At 47.4% G+C, this 21,074-nt stretch overlaps 1 protein-coding gene across 2 annotated transcripts; it reads right to left on the bottom strand.

Annotated features, from left to right (window-relative positions):
* Positions 1-449: 449 nt before the first annotated feature.
* LOC118595255 (toll interacting protein) lies at positions 450-20,456 on the bottom strand. Of its 2 annotated transcripts, none has more exons than XM_036205638.1 (6): positions 20,288-20,456; positions 10,857-11,006; positions 10,114-10,296; positions 8,894-9,046; positions 7,625-7,715; positions 450-3,417 (listed from the first exon to the last, which is right to left on the bottom strand). In XM_036205638.1, exons 1-6 carry the CDS (start codon positions 20,318-20,320, stop codon positions 3,203-3,205), a joined length of 825 nt encoding a protein of 274 aa, XP_036061531.1. In that variant the 5' UTR covers positions 20,321-20,456; the 3' UTR covers positions 450-3,202. The 2 variants fall into 2 exon arrangements, with proteins under 2 accessions (XP_036061531.1, XP_036061526.1); XM_036205633.1 differs by lacking the exon at positions 20,288-20,456 and adding an exon at positions 11,510-11,620.
* Between the last annotated feature and the right edge of the window lie 618 nt (positions 20,457-21,074).

The following is a 21,074-nucleotide window of genomic DNA, read 5'->3' on the forward strand; positions in this document are numbered from 1 at the left end:
GCCTCAGCACCTCCTTGCCTGGCCCAGTGTGGAGAGGGGCAGGTAAGCTGGGTGTACCCTACTTGCCTTCATAGTTTAAAGACAGCTTGAGAAGGATACCACATGGGGGCCAATGACCATGTGGAAAGATACAATGGGCCCTCTGAGAAATGGTGGGCACCCAGGATAGCCTGGAGAAGAAAGGTTAGAAGTATAATAAAAACAGGAAGTGACACTTTCAGAGGAGTCAGTAACACAGCCAAAGCACTGGTCTGCTGCCCCGCCTGCAGAGCCCTGCTTCTCCCTGTAAACACCTACACTGAGTGCCTGGTTCATACTGAGCCTCAGGCTTGTCTCCTTAACCACCTTCAGTGCTCCTCAGCACAAGCCTGTGGATCACAAACAAGTTTACTGGTTCCCTGTCCTGGGTTCTTGTGGGCTTTGTTAAAAACCACTCAGGAACAAAAGGGTAAACATTTCCTTAGAGGGCTTTATTTTTCTATTTTATATAGACCACTTATTAAATTAGAAGGCTGAAAAGTAAAAATATATCATATAATCAAAGAAAAATCTGGACATGGACCCCATCCCCAAGATACCTACAGACACAGAGTTCTGAGAACCATTCCCACCAACCTCCAGACAGTGTATCAGATGACATCAGTATCTGTAAAGAGGGACCTGGGAGGGCAAGGGCAGAACCCAGTTGCACAACACTTCTCTTAATTGGATAGGTGTCATTTACATGGTGAGATGAAAGCCAGGGGCCACATCAGACCACAGATGTGCAGTAGGTTACAACTCCAGTCAACCAGCATGTCCAGAGAAGAAAATAGCCTGGGCCATACCCAGACCCATACCCACCCTAGAGCTGGCTTGAGATCAGGGGCTCCAGTGATCACCTTGTGAAACTCTGCTACCACCTTGAATCTTCAAACTTGGCAAGAGCAGCAATGACACCCAGTGAGAGCCTGGCCCCCACCCAGAAGCCTATCTACATCTGCTATGGCCTTTGCCTTTGAGCTTCTCCTTCCAGGCCTAACAACTTTTCATCTCAAGAAGACCCAGGATGGGACGGAAGGCCAGGTAAGCCATGTCCTGATGCCTAGGCTCCTAGACAGGCACTGACAAGCAAATCCAAGACAAGACAGCACAAAACCTAGGAGAGTGGGGTCTCACGCAGGCCTTATAAAATGTGATCTTTCTTCAATCTATTAAAAAAATAAAATGTTCGTGACAAAGGGAAGAGTCTGTGTTCAGTTCAAGTCTTAAATCTGTCTTAAAACCATCACTCTTCCCCATCTGAGCAAGCACAAGTTAGTGAATGCTGCCTCTGCGTGCCATGGGGCTGCTCAGGGGTTAACAGCAAATGTTGATGTTCCCTCCCTCCAGAACCTCACAGGAACAAAGTGGCCCTTGCTTAGCCCATACCTCCTTAAAGCAGTAGCTGATGCACACAGCCACACCTGAGACCTAGAGACAGGTTCCTGCTCTGCAGTGTCTCAAGTCTGCTGATAACACTAAGTGGACCACTGAAGGAGGTCCTGTCCTGCTTGACTCATCCACCCTGCAAGAGGGCATCTGCTTACCAAGCACAAGGCCACATAACAGTCTAGAATGGAGACTTCCAGTGCCTGGCTGGGTTAAAGTGAGTGGTTGAATCTATTTAACAAACATTGGTCTTTCTTCTCCATTTTGCAGTTAAAAGGTTTAAAGTCCTACAGCTAAAGAAAAGTGCTTGTTACCACCATCCCATGCTCAACATCACCACATACTGCTTTTAGGCTTACAAAAATAAATACTTATGAACAATACATTTGACAAAAAGTACCCTCATGGATGACAGAAAGTAGTATATTTTAGCTGACATTAAAACTTAATCTGTGTTTTTAGAGGGGGGAAGACCAAAACTGAAGCACTAACTTTCTTATTTTAAGTCTTTCACAAATAAATAGTTCCAACTTCTAGAAGTTACCTCATGCCCATATTGGTGGATCACATACCTGAAGGCTGGGTGCAAACTCTTGGAAAAACAAGAAGCAACTGCAACGTAAGGCAAAACTGTAACACCAAAAACATGTGACAATGCTCCCTAGCTTCTTAATGGTGCCTGTTCAGTGAGAAATTCTAAGAAAGCTTTCAAGGTTCTGATTCTTAGGACCAGTTGTCACCCATTCTGTCCCTAAACAGATCTACAGCCAGGTCATGGGCCCAAATGTTTGCAACCCAAAATACAATACACAATATCTACTAGTCAGGAACAGGCACCTCTACCTCCATGAAGGTGTAATTTACGCATGGGATTTTTATCACTCAGGCCAAGCTCCAGATGGGTTGACAGAGTCTGTTGCAGGTCAGTAGTGTCATGATGGCTGAATGCCTTTTAGTAGTAAACACATAGTGCCACATCTGCCCATCTCTCTCTTTCACTTGACTCTGGGCTGTGTGATGAAGGCCTATCAACAAGAACAGCCCCTGGAGTAACAACCACAGTGCTGGTACTAAACAGAAGGAGGTGGAAAAAAGTCTCTAGCAGTGAGGGCCAAGATGGGGCCTGTCCAGCCAAGCACCAGGTCTGGACACCTTCCGTATTCAAGTTGGATTTCTGTGGCTGAAGCCTAGCCAGACAGAGACAGGTGAGCTAGACAAGAGGTCAGACCTGCTGGATACGGCTGAGAAGCGTTATCTCACTGGCCCAGGACTAGGTGAGGGCCCAGGTTCACATACGACATCAGAGGAAAGAAGGAGCTTTCAGCTTGAAGTTCTAAAAATAACCTGCAAGTAAGTGCACATGAACTCAGTGCACCTTCAACAACCACCCCAGTTAGGCTGAGTAATTCATGACATCCATCAACTCGGAAGGATGCTGTACAAACTCTAATGTCTTGGCAGGGGCAGCTGCTTTCTGTAAGAATGCTTTCCAGAATAGGGTGAGGAAGGGAGATGCAGGACCACTGGTCTGTGCAGTAACAGGGCCATGCCACCATCACCCAACTAGAGACAAGGAAGAAGCTGTCCCCCACCAACAATGAAGAGGACTGCCTGCCTAGAACCAAAAATCCACATGCATCCCCATAATAGGTGGGAAGGGGCGGCACAGATGTCCAAGGAAGGGGTATGTGGATGGTCTTTCATTGGAATCTTTTGGGGATGGTGACCCTGGGGAGCCCTGGGTGGGCAAGTCCAAGGGTCAGTGGTGTGAAGCCAAGGGCCACAGGTGGGTCTAGGACTCTTCACCCATTTGCAGCAAGGAATTGATGGCAGCATCCTTGTTCCCTCTCTGGGCTTCAAGCACGGAGCGGATTACTTCTCTGTCCATGTTGGGAAACATGTCCTGGATAGCCTTGAGGTCCTCCTCATTACAGCGGGGCTGAGGGGCCACAGCTGGTGGGGGCATGGCCACAGGCATCATGCCAGGGCTGCAGACGGCAGGCATCCCTGAAAACAAAAGATGAAGTTTGGTTAAAAAGAGTTGGGTCGCCAGGCAGTGGTGGCGCACGCCTTTAATCCCAGCATTCGGGAGGCAGAGCCAGGTGGATCTCTGTGAGTTTGAGGCCAGCCTGGGTTACCAAGTGAGTTTCAGGAAAGGTACAAAGCTACACAGAGAAACCCTGTCTCAAAAAACTAAAAAAAAAAAAAGAGTGGGTTCAATCATCGGGCGTGGTGATGCATGTCTGTAATTCCAACACTTGGGAAATAGCAGGTGAATCTCTAAGATCAAGGCCAGCTTGGTTTACAGAGTGAGTTTATCAAAACTTCCTTGAAGTTGTGAGAGTAGATGTGGGGTAACCAGTCAACTTTGTGGGTAAAAGATGGACAGGAACCCTGCAGCACTGGGCCTGCAAACAAGTCCTCTCAGGTTCAAGTGGGTACAGGGAGGAGTCATAGAGATGGAAATGAACCCATAGCCCATTCTAAAGCTCCATGTTCAATAAGGGAAACTCAGTGACACCATCTTGTGATGTGACGAGATTCTTGCTCTTCATAAACAGACACAAACTGATGGTGTAGGACCAATTCATTTCCAACAGCAGGATACTTAGCTACAAAGCACATGCTATGTAGCCAGTGGGAAGGCACAATTCAGTGAGAAAATAGCCTCTTCACCAACAGAATACCACTAAGAAAACAAAAGCAAGGGAGCTTTTCATCCAAGAAGAACTGGTGCTATAGCACGGCAGCTCGGACAGCCTGGGCCCCATAATAGCCTCACAGCAATACTCCAGAACTGACACCAACAGCCAAAGGCCCCTGAAGCTTCCCTTGCTGGCTACATGGACTCAGGAGCAGGCTGCGTATCATGGGACTTTTCTAAGCTCTCAAACTAGTGGATTCATAAACATACAGATAACTCTTGGTCCTTAAACCTTCAGCTTCAGCTCTGCAAAGAAGCAGCTGTGATTCTGAATCCAGAACCTCAGACAGAGAACAGGGTCTATGCTTCCTGAGATGCATAGGCAGCTAGTACCTACTGGCTATGCACTGCCCCCCTGGGTATATGACAGGGGTGGACCAATGGACAGTGAGAACAGGCTAACTTGTGAGTCTCCTCATTCCTGTTCTATTGCTCACAGACTTATTTTACCCCACTGTCAGGTGCTTGAGTGCAGTCCTTTTCCATGCATGGTCTGTGTGTGTGTACCTAGCACCCTAAATAATCAAGGGTGTGAGTCTTTCCCAAGAGAGCAAACTCTGTAGGACAGCTATGGAGCTAATATGAAGCAAGAAGCATCATGTGACTTGACCTCACTTTTGAGAAGCCAGAGAACAACAGGAATAAAAATGCACTGGATGAACCGCTGCTCCTGCTTCTGTGGCCTGAGATCCCCTGAAAGCAGCCGCATAGACCAGATGGCAGCCCTGTCAGTCTCTACACAGGACACTCCAAGTAATCTTATAGGATGGCTCTGTCATCACAAACATATAGGAATTATAAGAACAAAGCTGGGCATCAATCAAGTTTCAACAAAGCAATATGCTTATTAACCCTCCCAATGATTAAGATAAATAAAAAACAAAAAACAATTCAAGAACTTTTCTAGAACTGATTCTCTATTAGTGGACGCCAGGGTTCAGGGAGAAGTGGCTAATTCCAGGGTGGAGGAAGGAAATGTACAAGATAGCCAGAGGTTTCCTGTGTCAAACTCAGGAAGTTCATATAGCATGTGAGACATCAAAAAGCACACAATTCAGACTGAAGGGCTGGCCGATCTGAGTGGGGTCAGTGAGTGACAAAACAATATAGGAACAAATTATAGCTCAGAAAATGAAACAACTTCAAGCCCAACTGCTACAGCTATCAGTGGACAGCTCAGTCTGACAAAAACACAGGCAGCAACTGTGACCTTGAGTATAAGCCTTGAGCAGATACCAAGATGTTCTCAAGAAACTGAAAAGGCACACTGTCACTTCACCAAACACAAGGGCATGAGCAGCAGTAATGAAGAGAGCAGTTTTCTAAGCAGTATCTGGGTACACCTGACCAGACAGTGGGCAGGGCAGCACAAAAAACTGCAGGGCCTGTCACAGAACAAGTGGGGATGAACCTGGCTGCAGTCCTGCTGCAGGTTCCCCTTGGGGAGTGTCCTCACTTCCAGTAAGCGTGCTTACATGGGGACAGAGCAGACATCAGAGGCTGGTCTTCAAAAGAAAATATCCTTTCATTTCTGTGCAGCTTTTCTGTCAGTAGGAGACTGTTTTTAACTTTCAAAATGTCCATCAAAAGCAAGGATTAAAGTCTATTTATAGAGGAGCCTTCCCTAACATACACATTCTAGAACAGCCTAGAGGCGTTACAGAGAATGTAGAACAGGGGCCAAGAAAGAGTAAACTGGTCAACAACTTACTTTTATCTTTTGTTTAGAAGTAGTTCTGGTGTCAGCAACTGGAGAGAAGTTTGTCTCTGTTGCCTCCCTACCCATCTGCCACCATCCAAAGATATGCTCAAGTCCAACCCTGGAGCCTGCAGATGGGCCTTACTTGGAAAGAGGGTACCCTTGTTAGGATGAAACCATGAAGGAGCAGTAGAGCCCTTGTTCAGTGACCATATAGGACAGAAACACACTAAGAGGGTGGTAACCACAGGAGTATGAAAACAGACTGGGGAGATGTGGCCAGAAACCAAGTAACGTCAAGAGCTGGGAAAAGTAGAAAGGGCCCTCTCTGGAGCTTCAGAAGGAATTGCGGCCCTTGTTTTGGACTTCTGGTCTCAGAAACTGGAGGAACAGATATCTGCTGCATGGTCCCACCTGTGACCCTTCGCCTCTGCTACAATGGGGTGCCCTTGGTGCTCACTACATTCCACTTATTTCTCCCTCCTCAGGACAGTTCAATGACAAATTCTGTACATACCAGAGATGCACTGGACAGAGCACTGATGGTACTGCAGTTCAAAAAGAAACCTGGAAGCCATTTTGGGAACCCAACTCTCAGACCTCAGGATCTAGTTACTGAACAGGACAGGTCAGGACTCCAGAGGGTACACATTCTAAGACCCCACTCTCAGATTTCTAAGGCTCTCTCCTTGAAGAACCAACTGTTTTAAGGTCCTGGGTCATGTCCCATTGAACTGGTTTTCTCTCTAATGCAGGCTGTATATTCTGGTCTCTGCTGGACTGGTAACAACCTACTCCAGGCCAAATACTGCAGGGGCCCAGAGGCCTGTGGACTTACCCTCCCTCTCCTTTGCAGAGTGCTGCCCTTAGTTCCTGCAGGCAGATTTGTCCCAGGCAGAAGGCCCAAGCTCTGTGAGGGTTGTTTTCAGGTTATGTGTGGTTGGATGCCATTCCTGAGTCCTGCACTGTCTTCCCTAGCTCAGCTGGCATAGGGGCTGAAAGGTTAGAGTCATTCCATCCTGGCTGTGTGGGACCCTCAGACCCCACACTGATGAGCCACAGTACCTCTGTGGTGTCCCAGCTCTGAGACAACATCCACCCTGAGCACTAGTAACCAGGGACCATGTGGACCAGATCCCACCCTGGACCATATTCCCTCTTGCCCTGGCTATCCCCACTGCCTTAGCCTTTGATCTCCTAGGGGTAGCAGGACCACCACGGTCTGCTTGGACTCCAGTTCCTTGGACCCTGACAGAGAATGGGGGATGGGGGATGGGACTGTAGGACTGCCCTAGTACCTACTCTCAGAGCCACAGTCCTCCTGCTGGCTTAAGCCAGGAAGCTGCTATGGTCTCATCTGGCTTGCCCTGTTCTAGTGAGAGGGCCAGCTGGGCACCAGGCACTGTGAAAGCCAAAGACTGGAAAATTTTAAAAAATACATAAAAGCCGTATCTTGACTTTATGACCCAAGCAGATGTTAATTTACATAGGTAAATAATTTCAATGGAAGCCATGTTTTTAAAGATGCAGTATGCCTTGCTTAACAGGAACTCATTCCAGTGACTCATGTGTGAAAATTTACATAGACCACATTTCTACACCTCCAAAAACTGCTGGCAACTAGGGAAATTATTAATTATGCATAAATAATTCAAGTATGACACTGGGAGTCAGTTTTAGAAGGATCTTCATTTGAAGTAGCCATCTTTACACAATTCTACACTACACAAGCTTCATAGGTACGCTGGGCCCCCCTCCCTCCTCCAGTCCTACTCTGTCTCAGAATTGCCTACTGAAGAAGCAGCACACACCTGCAATGGGCACATAGCCGACACCCTGCTGGTACACGGTTGGCATCAGGACCACAGGCTGAGGTGGCATCATCATGGCAGCTGGGAGAGACTGAAACACAAAGAAAAACACAGGGTCAAGGAGGACCATATCATATGTAAATCTTGTTACTTCCGGTCTCATAATAATAGTCCTAGCCACAGCCCAGCCATGAACACCCAAGAACATGCAGTCCTCAGCCAGAGTGTAGTGGCCTTGGCCGCTGGTTCCATCTTCACCAACACCACCACCTCCCCTTGGCTGAAAGACTTGGGCTAAGACACAGAACTACAGCTACTGAAATGTGAACTAGAACAGGACTGGGCTAGAGAGACAGCTTAGTTAGCAAAGTGCTTGGTGTACAAACATGAAGACCTGGGTTCAATCCCCAGGCCCCATATCAAGTCAGTTTGGGAGGCACATTTCTGTAATTCCAGGGCTAGGGAGGCAGAGACAGGAAGATGCCTGAAGCTCATTGGCCAGCCAATCTAGTGGAATAAATGAGCTCCAGTTTCAGTGAACAAAAGTCAGGGTGTTGTCAACCGCTGGCTTCACATGAGCTGCCACCACCACCACCACCACCACCACCACCACCACCACCACCACCACCACCACCACCACTTTTCACACAAAGCTCACTGCAGGGTCTGTTTTGGAGACTGCATCAGTATCAGTAGCTTCTCACAGAAGTACTCAACTGTTTTGTTTTGTTTAGATTTATTTATGTAATGTGTCTTAGTGTTTTGCCTGCATGTATGTGCATCTTATGTGTGCCTGGTGCCAGTGAAGGTTAGATGAAGGCATGGGATGCCCTGGAACTGGAGTTACAGGTGGTTGTGAGCCACCATATGGGTGCTGGGAATCAAACCTGGGACTTTCCACAAGAGCAGTCAGAGCTCTTTCCCATTAAGCCACCTCTCCAGCCCCAATTAATCTTGAACTTTAGGTGAGCTAGTAGTACCAAATGGACCTATGCTACATAAAGTGCCTGTTACAGATAGGTAACACTAAACAGCAGAAGGAGAGACATGCAGCTGAGGAGGCCTGCACACAGGGAGCTTTATACTCTCACATTCTCACAGGCTCGGTAGCAACTAGAAAGAAAAGGCCTGGATGATACCAAGGAGACAGTAGAAGCCTAGACCCTCAGCCCGGCCTCCCATGACTTCCCAAGGTTCTGGAAGCCATAGCTCCCTTAGGGAGGTTCTACAAACTCTTCTGAGTGTGGTCTCTCCCGACAGTGGACTCACCGTGTAGGACATGACCAGGTTGATCATGCCCTCCTTGTCATCGCCCTGCCTCCCACTCAGGCTATACCACTCGTCCTCCACTTGGCCTTGCTTCAGGGACTCGGGGATGGTGATGTGGGTCCAAGCTATGCGGTCGTCCATGGAGAAGGCTCTCTGAGGAGGGCAAGAGTGAAGTGATTTTGTCATGGCCCACAATGACTCATGTTCTAGAGACCAGCTTTCCCTATGCTGCAACTCCAACTGGACTCTTCCACGCTCCTCACTGCTCCAGTTTCCTTCAAAGAGCTCACCACAATCCCAGACCTCCATGGATCATCTGTAACCTGACCATCACTTCTGCACCTTCTGAGTAACCACATAAGGCCAGGCCAAAGGATAGGAAAGAATCTCTGGGCTGTCATCCTGGCTCAGGGATGGGCACTAACCTCCCCAGTCCTTGTGGCCCTACTCCTAATCCACCAGATATAAGCTGCAAGTGTCAAGCCAAGTAGGTACAGAAGAGATAAGAGCTTCAACCCACCATCTACATCTCCAAACCTCCTCTTCATATGATCCTACTCTTCTGAGGACACAGAAGGAGAAAAGGAACCAAACCAAAATAAAACAAAAAACAGAGGAAGAGGCATAGAAACAATACAAGAGGGAGGCTGCATCCTCCTGGCTGGGCTGCCCATGCCCAACTCCTCTCTGGCCTACACTGTTCTCATTCTCTTCCACTTCCCTATGCTCTGGTTTAAGGAGGCAGGTACATGGTCTTTAGAACTAAGCTACCAGAAGATAACTTCAGCCACCTGCCCTGACTGCCCTCAAAAAGCTGCATGCCTAACTGCTGGTATGGCCATGGGACATTGCTGGCAGAGCCTGTGACTCATGCCTGCAAGAACAGTGCTCCCACCACTAGTGGAGCCTGATTTGCTTGAAATTTAACCTAACCATGAACAGCTATTTTCACACTCTGCCCACACTTGTATCACTGGTGATGATGGTTCCCAATGGACACTGTCAAAGGAGCTGAGAGAGAAAAAAGCTGTACTTTGTCATTCAGCCACTAAATGCCAGGTGTCCAGGCAGGTCACACACCCTGTCACCCAGCCACTAAATGCTAGGTCCACAGGCTTGACCACCAGTAGAGCAGTCTCATGACTGCTAGGCACACTGCAGCACATCCAAATCTATCAGATCCCAAACTTGCAGATCTGTGACACTGGGGCATCCCTCACCTCATCGAAGATCTCAAGGTAGAACGAGTCCACACCTGGGGGCACCGTGCACTGGATGACCTTGTTCCAGCGAGGGTTCTTGGCACCATTGTGTGCTGTGGGAGTTTCATAAACAGCATAGCCCAGACGCAGGCGGCAATATGGGTCCATGCGAGTCATGCCATAATTCTTTGCCAATTTTGCCTGAAATAACACCAAGTTTAGAAAAATGAGGCAGCCACCAGCAGAGAAGAAGGGAAATGCTTACCTAAACTGCTTACCTCACAGGTATTTCCCAGTGTATGAAAAAAGAGCCTTCAAGTTCACCTAACCACATCAGTAACTGGCTCCTGAACGTGGTGCCAGGCACTGCTGGACTCACACAACTTTGGGAACCTGGCCACACCTGGCAGGGAGCAACTTAGACAAAGTCTCTAACTGTGCACTCACTGACTGTGTACATCCTAGGCCTTAGAACCATGGTCTGCAGGGCAGCTGCTATAAGGGGGTTAGGGAAACCATCCTCATGGAGGACAGTACCCAGCATGGACCAATAGTGATTGTAAGTATCTTAGACAGATCCCTGGGAAATAAATCAACAAGTATCATCAGATATTTTCAGGAGTAACTAGAATCAAAAAAGTTCTACTTGTCCACATGGGAAATGAGTTGTAAAGGCTGAAATTCTCATTCTCATGCTCAAGCACAGCCTACTACCTCTTCTCCTCAGCCCAACCAGTCTTCAAAGGGAAACTGAGACCCACCTGTACTACAGTGATGCTGAGGCGGCCCACAGTGCCAACTGCTCCTCCATACTGCAGTTGTTGGGCTGCCTGGGCATCCAGCTGGATCTGCTGCTGCTGCTGTGTGGGCGTTATACGGAGGAAGTCTTGGGGGAGTTCACCAATGTACACCTTCCAGTGAGGATGAGAAAGAGTAGAGTCAGAGCATGCAGCCGAGCAATCTCACAGTACTATCCTACTTGTCTTGGACCAGTGTTCACTCAAGCCCAGTCCAGCTCACCCTCACCTCACCAAGGCCTGGAGAGTGTTTGGCCTATTTTTTCACCCACAAGAGTTTCCAGCCAGCCCTCATCTGAGTTTGTTTCCCCTAAAGATGCACATCTTCTTATTCAGGGGCTGCTCAAGGCAAAGCCCTTGGAAGGTTTAGAACATGTCTCAGTCACTGAAAAGGCTGGCTACCAGGGCTGGAGGGGGACCTGAAGGGCTTTGAGAAAATAAAGTTTTCAATAAAAATAGGAGAGCAATGGAAAGGTTACCTAAAACTCCTAATAGTGGCCCTAGTTAAGGTTCACATTCTGGAGATGACCACAGGAACCTACCACAGAGGGAGACCACAGGAATACATGCTGAACCAGGGCTTCCTAGCAAGAAAACACCAACTGGAAATGGCATACCTGCCTGGGACTCAAGATGGAGGGCCAAGGACCAGTGAGAGCAGCCTTAGGAGCAAGCATCTACAGCTTCAACCAGGGTGACCCAACAGAAGGCAGAACTGCTCCTTGCCCAGTGGACACAGGTCTGAGGGTTACATAGAGGAAATGCTCACAATTAAGGAACAGCCGATGAAGCTCTGCAGGCTGAAAACCCACTGGGGGAAGGGATTGAGCACCAAACCACCTAGGTGCCTAAGATGGTCCCACCATGCATAGGTCTCCAGGCCAGCACATACACTTTCAAAGAAGCATCAATGTCATAAATGTGAGCTGTGGCAAAGTGAATTTACTGAGAGCTTCTAGGTAATCAGGTTCTGTGGCCTTGACCACACCTCCACTGCACACACCTAGCTGTGGTCTCTCACTGATATGCATCCCATAGACTTCCAGTTTCTGCAGGTTCTTCAGCTCACATCACCTGGAAAGCACCTGTTTCAAAGGGGTCTAGGTGCTCTTTTCAAAGGTCCCTGAAAAAGGCAGGTATGATAGCTCACTCCTGCAATCCCAGCACTTGGGAGACTGAGGCAGGGGAGTACTGTGAGTTCAAAGCCAATCTGGGCTACACAATGAGTTCCAGGCCAGCTTGGGTTATAGACCAAGACCCTGTGTCAAAAAACAAATTAGCCGGGCAGTGATGGCACACGCCTTTAATCCCAGCACTCGAGAGGCAGAGCCAGGTGGATCTCTGTGAGTTCGAGGCCAGCCTGGGCTACCAAGTGAGTTCCAGGAAAAGCACAAAGCTACACAGAGAACCCCCCCAAAACACACACACACACACACACACACACACACACACACACACACAAACAAGCAAAAGTCCCTGGATCCCTGAGTCTGGCCCCTTACCATTTCCCCATATCTGTGTTTCCAGAAAATACAGGCTAGTCAGAAGTTCAGAACCAACCAAAGATATAGCCCAGAGTTCTCTGTGGGCCAACCTTGAGCAGTTGGCCTGATGATGTTCCCACTGCTCTCCTCTAACTTAAAAAAAAACCACTATCATACTGTCTGGTAAAGGACATGTCTGTGAGTGGTAACTACTCAGCAGCATGCCCCTCTGTACCTCTGGGGTCACTCAGTCCAGAGCCAGGCTATCACAGTCAGAGGCTTCCTGGAAAGTAGCTGTGGCCAGTAACACCCTCTCTTACCAAGAGAGGCACAGCTCCCAAAGACCAAAGCCTCTCTGGGGCAGACAGCTTTTCCCAAGGGACATCACACAGACTTCCAGGGAGTCTAGGAAGAGTCAAGAAAGGTCTGTGGCACAAGAAACCAAGAACCAGTGTCTATGGTATACAGAAAACATTGGGTCCCTCCTGGAGGAATTCCTGGCTCATACCTGTGCTAGTTGCAGTAAATGAATTTAGAGAGTGCACCTCCAAGATGCATAACCAGCTTTATTCATGCATTATAAATGGGTTATTAGCAAAACCAGACTTTCTTCAGTCAGGTTCTTGGGGTTAACTCACATAGGTCAAGTTCTCACTTGTCACAGGAACAATTACTAATTGTATGCCATGTATTACAGCTTTAGGGCCATAGGAGGGCACACCTGTGTCTCCTAGGGATACACCCAGGACGGCAGACAGGCCAGTAGGTATTACAGTGATAGGTCAGGGTAGAGGCATTCATGGGGGCAGCTTCAAACATAGAAGTCAAGAAAGGTCATGTGGAGCAAGTCAGAGCTATTTTTTATTTTGTTTTTTATCTGTCCCCTTCTTGGGACTGGAAGCTTCAGACACAAAGATTTCATAGTATATTCTTCCAGGCTTTCATTAAAGAGAAAGAGACTATTGAGGGTGGGGGTCAGCTAAGACAAAACGTAATTAGAGGTATAGTTCTGTGGTAGAGCACATGCCAAACACGCACAATGCATTAGGTTCAAAGGTTTAATACCTTTGCCCTCAAAAGATCAAATTCAAATGTGCTATTTTTAATTAAGGATTTAGCCATAAAATTATAAATAGGAAAGGAAATTTTTAACAATGTGAGTTTAACAATGTTACTAAAGAACAGGAAAACGACCTTATGGTAGAGAAAGCTAACTCACCCTGCCTTAGCCAAGTGAACCATCATTCAAGCAAAGGATATGAAAAAAACACCCTGAATAACGTACCTTTTCAAAAATAACAACAACAAAAAACAAACAAACAAACAAAAACAAAAAAAACAAGGGTAGCCTGAGAGATGGTCAAAGGCAAGGCAAGGTGCTGGGAGGTGCCCACAACAGAGAATGGGAAAGCTCAATCTGGAGCATGGAGTGAAGCCGTTTCATGGCAGTGGTAAGGGTCCATGTCACGACAATAGGGAAACAGAGTGATAAAAGTGGGAGCTTTTTTCTATAGATTTTCCTTAAACATAAAATTATTCAATCTACAAGTTTAGTAGAAAGTTTTGCCTTAACCCAAAGAAGGGGCAGGAAGGGATGGGAAAGACTTCAGCCCAAACTGGACAACAAACAATCTGGTTAGACAACCAATACCTGCTGTCCTGAAAGGGAAAAGACAAGCCTGCCTGTTGTTGCAGGTCCCTGATGATTTGTCTAAATGAGGACACCTCATGCTACACCTAAAGGAAGCCACCACTGTTAGCATAGTGAGAGATGCTTCAAGAGCAAAAGGTGAATCCAGGCATTGGCATAAACTCGATAAAGTCAATGACTGCACAGGAAAATACCATCAATAAACAGCTATTTTTAGTGAAGTTTTAAAATACTGGGCTAATCCTAAAATGCATTTTTGCCATATATTGGTGGAAGAAATGTTTGGCCACATGAAAATATATATTTTTATCATGGCTTAAAGACTTAAGAATATTAAATGATGAATTCCATCAGCAGACTCACAGTGGATCTTTTTATGGTTTTGTTTCAATTGAGTCCAATACTAACAAATGGCTTTTAGCATGTAGGTTAAACAATTTCACTTCCAGGCACCAGTCCCATGGAAAAGCTTCAAGAGTGTAAGCATTGGGATGCTCACTCCTTGTGGCCTAGGAAAAAGAAAGAACCACCAAGCAATGTCTGACTTCCCTAGCCAGAAGCATCTGTGTGCCTCAGACTCACAGTCCTCAAAAGGAATGGGGTATGTCTGTGTCCCAAAAAGAATGCAAGAAACCCCTGGGACCCTGTCCAAAAGGAGGGTCCGGTAGGCAGGGAACACTGGGCCTCTGTGTAGCACTTGATGGCAAGTAAAAGCAGGAACAAGGCAGACTAATCTAGTGAATGAGGGCATATAAGATACCCAGTCTTTGCATCTGAGGCACAGCCCATGGGATTTCCCCACAGACAGAAACAAGTTGTTTCTCCTATGGTTGTCCAAAGGCTTTTGGCCTGCCCAGCATGGAGGACCTGCCTACTAGCATGCCTGGGACAATGTATGAAAAGGCAAGAAGCTGCTAGTCTAAAGTTCAGAAAAAAAAAAAAAAAGACAAGAACACAGTTACTTCAGTGGGTGAGTGTGAGCATGCATGTGTGAGTTGCATGTGTGTGTGCATATGTGTGAGGCAGTGGTACCACCAAGGCCAGAGGGAGCAAGGGAGAATTCTGAAGTAACACCAGCTCATATTTTAGAGTATCTGTGGCAGCTGGGCAGAGGTGGCTCTGTTGCCTGGTGCCAAGGCCAAGACAACCTTCCAGAGCCAGAGATCACAGGGATTCCTTCACACAAGACTAGCTGATGCTGTGTCTCCTCGAAGTCACCACAGCCAACCCCAATCCCTACCTTCAACAGGCTCAGGGACCTGGCAACTGCACAACCCACCTGTACCCAGCTCCACCATCCCTTTGATGTCAAAGCAGAAATGGTATCGAAAAGGAGTTGCTCATCATGTTTTCTGAGAAACGAAAAAGAATTTATAAGCACCCAGTGGATCACTAGTTCATAGTATTTCCCTTGGGCTAGGCCTGGTGCACTCTCCACGCATAAACTTGGCACATCCTCACAAGCCCTGACAACAGCTCTGTAAATGGTAACTGGCTCTCAGTCAGAACTGAAACTGCACTTAAAGGCATTCAGTGATTTATACTGAAACTCCAAAGAATGGAAGAGGAATAAAATAGTGGCTGGGACGACAGCAAGGCAGAAAGAGTAGACGAAAAGCTACTGCCCTCTGAAACTCTTCACAGAACCCCCAGGAGCTACAGTGAAGAACTCCAAAAGAGTCTTACTTGAAAATAAGGCAAAGGGATCCTGACAATAGACACAAAGAGGCTTGGGAAGAAAGTGACACATCTCAGATCTGAACAGCACTGACTATATAAAAACATTGCTGCTCAAAGGAAAGTAGAACCATCACATATGGCACAACAGCACCAGGTGGCCACCTGACTACCACCAGCTATGGTCTTTGCACAGACTGTGAGAGATAGAGATGCAACCAACTTCAGATCTGCAATACTGTGTGTTGAAATTCCCAAGGTGGGCTGGAGAGATGGCTCAGAGGTTAAGAGCACTGCTTGTTCTTCCAAAGGTCCCGAGTTCAATTCCCAGCAACCACATGGTGCCTCACAACCATCTGTAATGAGATCTGGCGCCCTCTTCTGGCCTTCAGGGATACACACAGACAGAACACTGTATACATTAATAAATAAATAAATCTTAAAAAAAAAAAAAAAAAAAAAGAAAAAAAGAAAGAAATTCCCAAGGTAACTCCCTAGGGAAAAAAAAAAGAAAGAAATACACCATACCTTTATCAAACTAGTGAAGAATTTACTACTGAACTAAATTTTTAAAAATTTATGCTTAATGAATCAAAGCAAGAATAGAAACATGTAGGACAAATGGAAGCCTAAAAGTGTTAAAAAATATATGTATATATTTATCCTATATAAAATAACGCTATTTAATAGATTCCAATAGAAACCTGTACTTCTTAGATTTGACTTTTAAGAATACAGCTGTATGCTGCTGTGGGTAGATCCCTCTTAAACATAAATGTTGAATAAAATGTAAAGTCAAAAAACAAATGAAAGGAAAAAAAACTCTGTCAAATATTTCCTAAAAGGAAAAGTAGAGTAGCCATACTATCATTCAAAATAAAAGTCAAGAGGCCAGCCTGGTGCAGGAATGTTAACATGTCCTCAGGCATAGCCTCACCTCAGAATCCAGAGCAGTCATTCCCAGGGACCCAGAGACACAGGCCTAGTGGCTAGCTGGTGGGCACAACCTCTTCTTGCTCAGGTTCTCATTCTCTGTGAGAATGCACGGACACAGAGGCTGCTAACTTACACAGGAGGACTGAAAACTCTCAGTATGCAGTAACACTCAAAAAGAAAGCCGATATACACCCTAAAGAAGTGAACTCCTTCCTCCATTACTAGAAAATAAGAAGCCTGTATTTTGCTTTATTTTAGAAACTGTTTAGGGGCAACCCAGACACCTCTGGCTGATGGGAAAAGCTTATCTTTAACAACAGACCCAGTTACCAAGTGTAGAACATATGATCAAATTCAAATATCACCCTTTTGGTGCTGGACAGACATTTCAGTGGTAAAGTGCAGTGGCTGCTCTTCCAGAGGACCCAGGTTTAATTCCCAGCACCTACATGGTTCACAACTGTAAGTAACTGTAACTCCTGTTCTGGGAAATCTGATCTCCTCTTCTGACCTCTACTGGCAACAAGAATACACAAGGTATACTTACATACACACAGGCAAAATGTATGTATATATATACACACACACACACACACACACACACACACACACACATATATATATACATACACACACACACACACACACACACACACACACACACATACATATATGACTTCTGTCATTCCTACTCAAGTCACTGGCTCAGCCACAATTATCAGGTAAGAATAGGACTGATGAGGCTCCAGGCATGGGCATTAAGGACTATCCACAGAATAAGGAGGGGCAAAGCCAGAGCCAGTGGCCTCTGGCAAAGCTCAATGGTTAACCAGCATCTCAAGCAGGACAAGTTAGCGCCTGCTGGACTTCACAGAACACATCTATAAAGGAGGACCTTCAAAATGCCACCCCCTACATCTGATGCAGCCTCCAGCTAGAAAGACCTGCATAAACCCCTACAAGAAGTAGAGTCCTTAAAGTCACCCACTGTAAGAAAGGAACAAGTGTGTGGACTGGGTAGCAAAAGGGGTAATTTCAAAATACCAGCATTTTCAAAAGTGAGATGGATACAGGATAGGGTGTAGTGCCCTATGGCGGCTATTAAAAACAAAACAAAACAACTAAAAACGTAAAATACCAAATGTCCCAGGAAAAAACTTATCCCTTCACAACTATGTGGGTGCTGGCTGTCCTCCTCATACCTACCCCCCTAAACCCTCTCAACCAACAATAGAGAACCCTCCCACCCCAGATGAGAGTGTCCTGCCAGGACACTGTTTGTCAGTCCTTCCCCACTCATTAGAGGTGAAGGTCAGCTGCAGAGACAACTGCCCAAACCTAAGTCCAGGCTCCTGGGATGGTGACTCTGCGCCATGGCCTAACCCACTGCTGGACCTACGCAAAGAAGGCTGCCTTTAGAACCCAGTACTGACCAAATGTGTACTTTATCTATGTTTGGAAGGCAGCATTCTGTTTATCTTTACAGCTCCAGTACCCGAGTATGACATGAATAGTAGTGAAACACTACCACACTCTGACCGTTCTATGAGACCCTAACAAAAAAAACCTTTGCAGATACTAATGGATCCAGAGGTCTATGTGTATATTCTAAGTGGAGTAGCCGTGAAAGTTGAAAACTGAAAAAGGCATGTACTCTGAGAAATGGCACTCACCAGATGAAGACTCTAGCCATGAACCATGCAGTCATCCCACACCAAGACCGTACCTTTCTGCTTTCAATGGTTATGAGCACAGACCTGATGGTGACTGTTATTCTCTGGCTTACATGAGTCACCATGAATAGCTTTGTCCCTGTGCTCCATACTTGTGGCTCAGTGTCCATCAATTGCTATAATATTGTGTCCACTAACACTACGGCAAAGTCATGCATAGCCCAAGTAAAGACTGAGATACGAATAACTGGTGACAATTTCTTAGAGCCCAGACCCAAGGTTACTAGTCATCAAGAGGGCTCCTAAAAACCACTCAGCTGCCTATGTTTATTTATATGACTATGTGGTCCCTAGAACACTGGGCAAGTAGGAAGATCAAACGTCAGGACTTGACTCCACAGATTCTGCTAGTATGAACCTCATCTGACACTCCCAATTACTCATCAGAGTAGGTTATTCCAGTGTTGTACACACAGCACCAGAGTTTCTCTCAGCAAGAGGGAATTAACGTCAGGCTCTGAGCTCACCATCAGATGAATTCAAATGCAGCCCAACCACAGAAGTAAAGACACGCTCAGACCACACAGTACAGAAGGGTCCACTCTGCCTGGCCATCTGTCCACTTGGCAGGGGATATGAAAAGGGCAAAGCACTGGCTCCCTTCCTCTTCTGGTAGCCACTATCAATCTTCTATAGTTTGCTGAGACACAGTGAGGATGAAGAAGGGTTGCTGAACATAAGGGAACTCCAACTCTGCAAAGTTCCACATCAAGTATGATAGTGTGTCAGGAGGTCTGGTTTCAAAGCCCTCCATAAAAGCATCTTGCCTTACCTTACAGGCATCTCATCAAGCCTAGGGCTTTCTTCAAAATAAGAAAATCAGTCATCTACCCCCAAGGAGTTATCTGTTACACACACACACACACACACACACACACACACACACACACACACACACACACACACCACGCACACGCCTGTCAGCTCTGGGTGAGGGATCTGGGAAACCAAAGGCTTTGTAGACACACTTAATATTAACTTAAGGGAAAAGACAGTGGGGCCATCAGAACTGTTCTACTACACACAGCCAGTGTTAGCCAACAACATCCGATCCACACCATCTCAGAGCTACTGGGAGGACATCCACACTAGGGGCAGGGAGACAGGCAGCATCACGGAACCCAGGGCAACCTTTAGGAGACATCACTGTTGGGTCTCCCGAGTTCTCTGCTCCCTTCTCATTTACAGATGAACAACTGAGACTTGGAAAGGTAGCCACTAGCTGGGCTCAAGAGGTAGTTCCCTGTTCGCCATAGGTGTAGGAAGAAGAGGAAACTGAGGCAACTAAGGCCTGACTACAAAGTGGGATCTTTTGGATCCTTTACGATTTCTGAAAACAAGGTGACCAGGACATCACTCCTTCTGGGAGATCAAGGGTGTCCGGCTCCACTCCTCTGAGAGAGACCATGGGAGGCACGACTCCTCTCAGTTTGGGAAATTAATGGGGTCAGGACCACTCTCCATCTGGGGAAGCAGGAGAGTCAGAGCCCATGTTCATCTGGGAGACCAAGGGGTTGGTACATCTGGGGAAGTAAGGGAGAGTCGGAGGAGTCCCTTTCAGTCTGGGGAACCAAGGGGGTTTGAAGCCCTTCTCCCTTGGGTTGACCAATGGGGTCAGGGTTCCTCTGTGTGGGGGACGAAGGGATGATTGAGGGCCCCTCTCCATCTAGGGGCCCAGGGGCTTCAGGGCCCGTGAGCATCCAGGGAACCATCAAGCTCTGCCTTCTGCCACCTGCGAGACCCTCAGGCCCAGAGTCGCTACTCCGTATGGGCACCCGAAGGTGGGACCTGCGCAGCTCCGGAATGGCCCAGCAACTCTCGAGGGGCCGCGCAAGGAGCGCCGTGTGGGGCTGAGAAGAAGAGCCCGATCCCAAGCTCCGTTGCCCCAGTCCGGCCCTGGCCCAGAGGACTCACCGGCCCGCGCTGCGTGCTGACGGTGGTCGCCATGGTGCTGCGGCGGCCCTGTGCCTCGCCGACCGCAGAGAGACCCGCCGGGAGAGCCCTTCCGCCCCCACCACAACCTGCGTCGCCGACCGTTGTCCCGCGAGGCAATCTGCGCCTCGGTCAGCTGACAGTCGCCCCGCCCCGCCCCACCCCGGCATTCCCAAAGCGCAGGCGCCTCGCAATGGTTGACCCCCGCCCCTTCCGGCTGATCCGCGCACGCGTGCTCTGGGCTGGGGGCGGGGGAGGGGGCGGGGGTAAGTCTCCTGTGTGCGCCTGCGCAGTGGCTCACTCCTGGAGTAGAGTAACCCTTTAAAATGGCTGCCAGACTGTCTGCGCATGCCTAAGCTTGAGCGCTTCCTGGCGGGCACCAGTCTGTTCGTCCAGGAGCAGGCACCCGGAACAGGGACGTTTATCTCACTTTTGTCAAATCACCACAGCGTCTAGTCACCTGGCTGGAGATAACTATGTGACCACCACCTGCAGGTGCCTAATCCGCTTGAAGGAAGGAGAAAACTGATGTTTGGTAGCTTGAGGAGAAAGCAGATGGCAGCAAAACCAGCAACCCTCAAGCCCTTGAATTACCTCAAAATGCTGTGGGAGGAAGAACATTTATATTTAAATTTTTTAAAAAGAAGCCAAGCTGAAAGAGAGGCAAGAGTGGGCTGGAACACTTCCACCAGCCTTGAATTTGCTAAATGAAAGGAAAAGATGGAAGATATGTCCCTAGGAAACCCAGGCCACCCACTCTTGCCTCTTC

The sequence above is a fragment of the Onychomys torridus genome, chromosome 1 (assembly GCF_903995425.1).
Source record: "Onychomys torridus chromosome 1, mOncTor1.1, whole genome shotgun sequence".
NCBI classification, from domain to species: domain Eukaryota; kingdom Metazoa; phylum Chordata; class Mammalia; order Rodentia; family Cricetidae; genus Onychomys; species Onychomys torridus.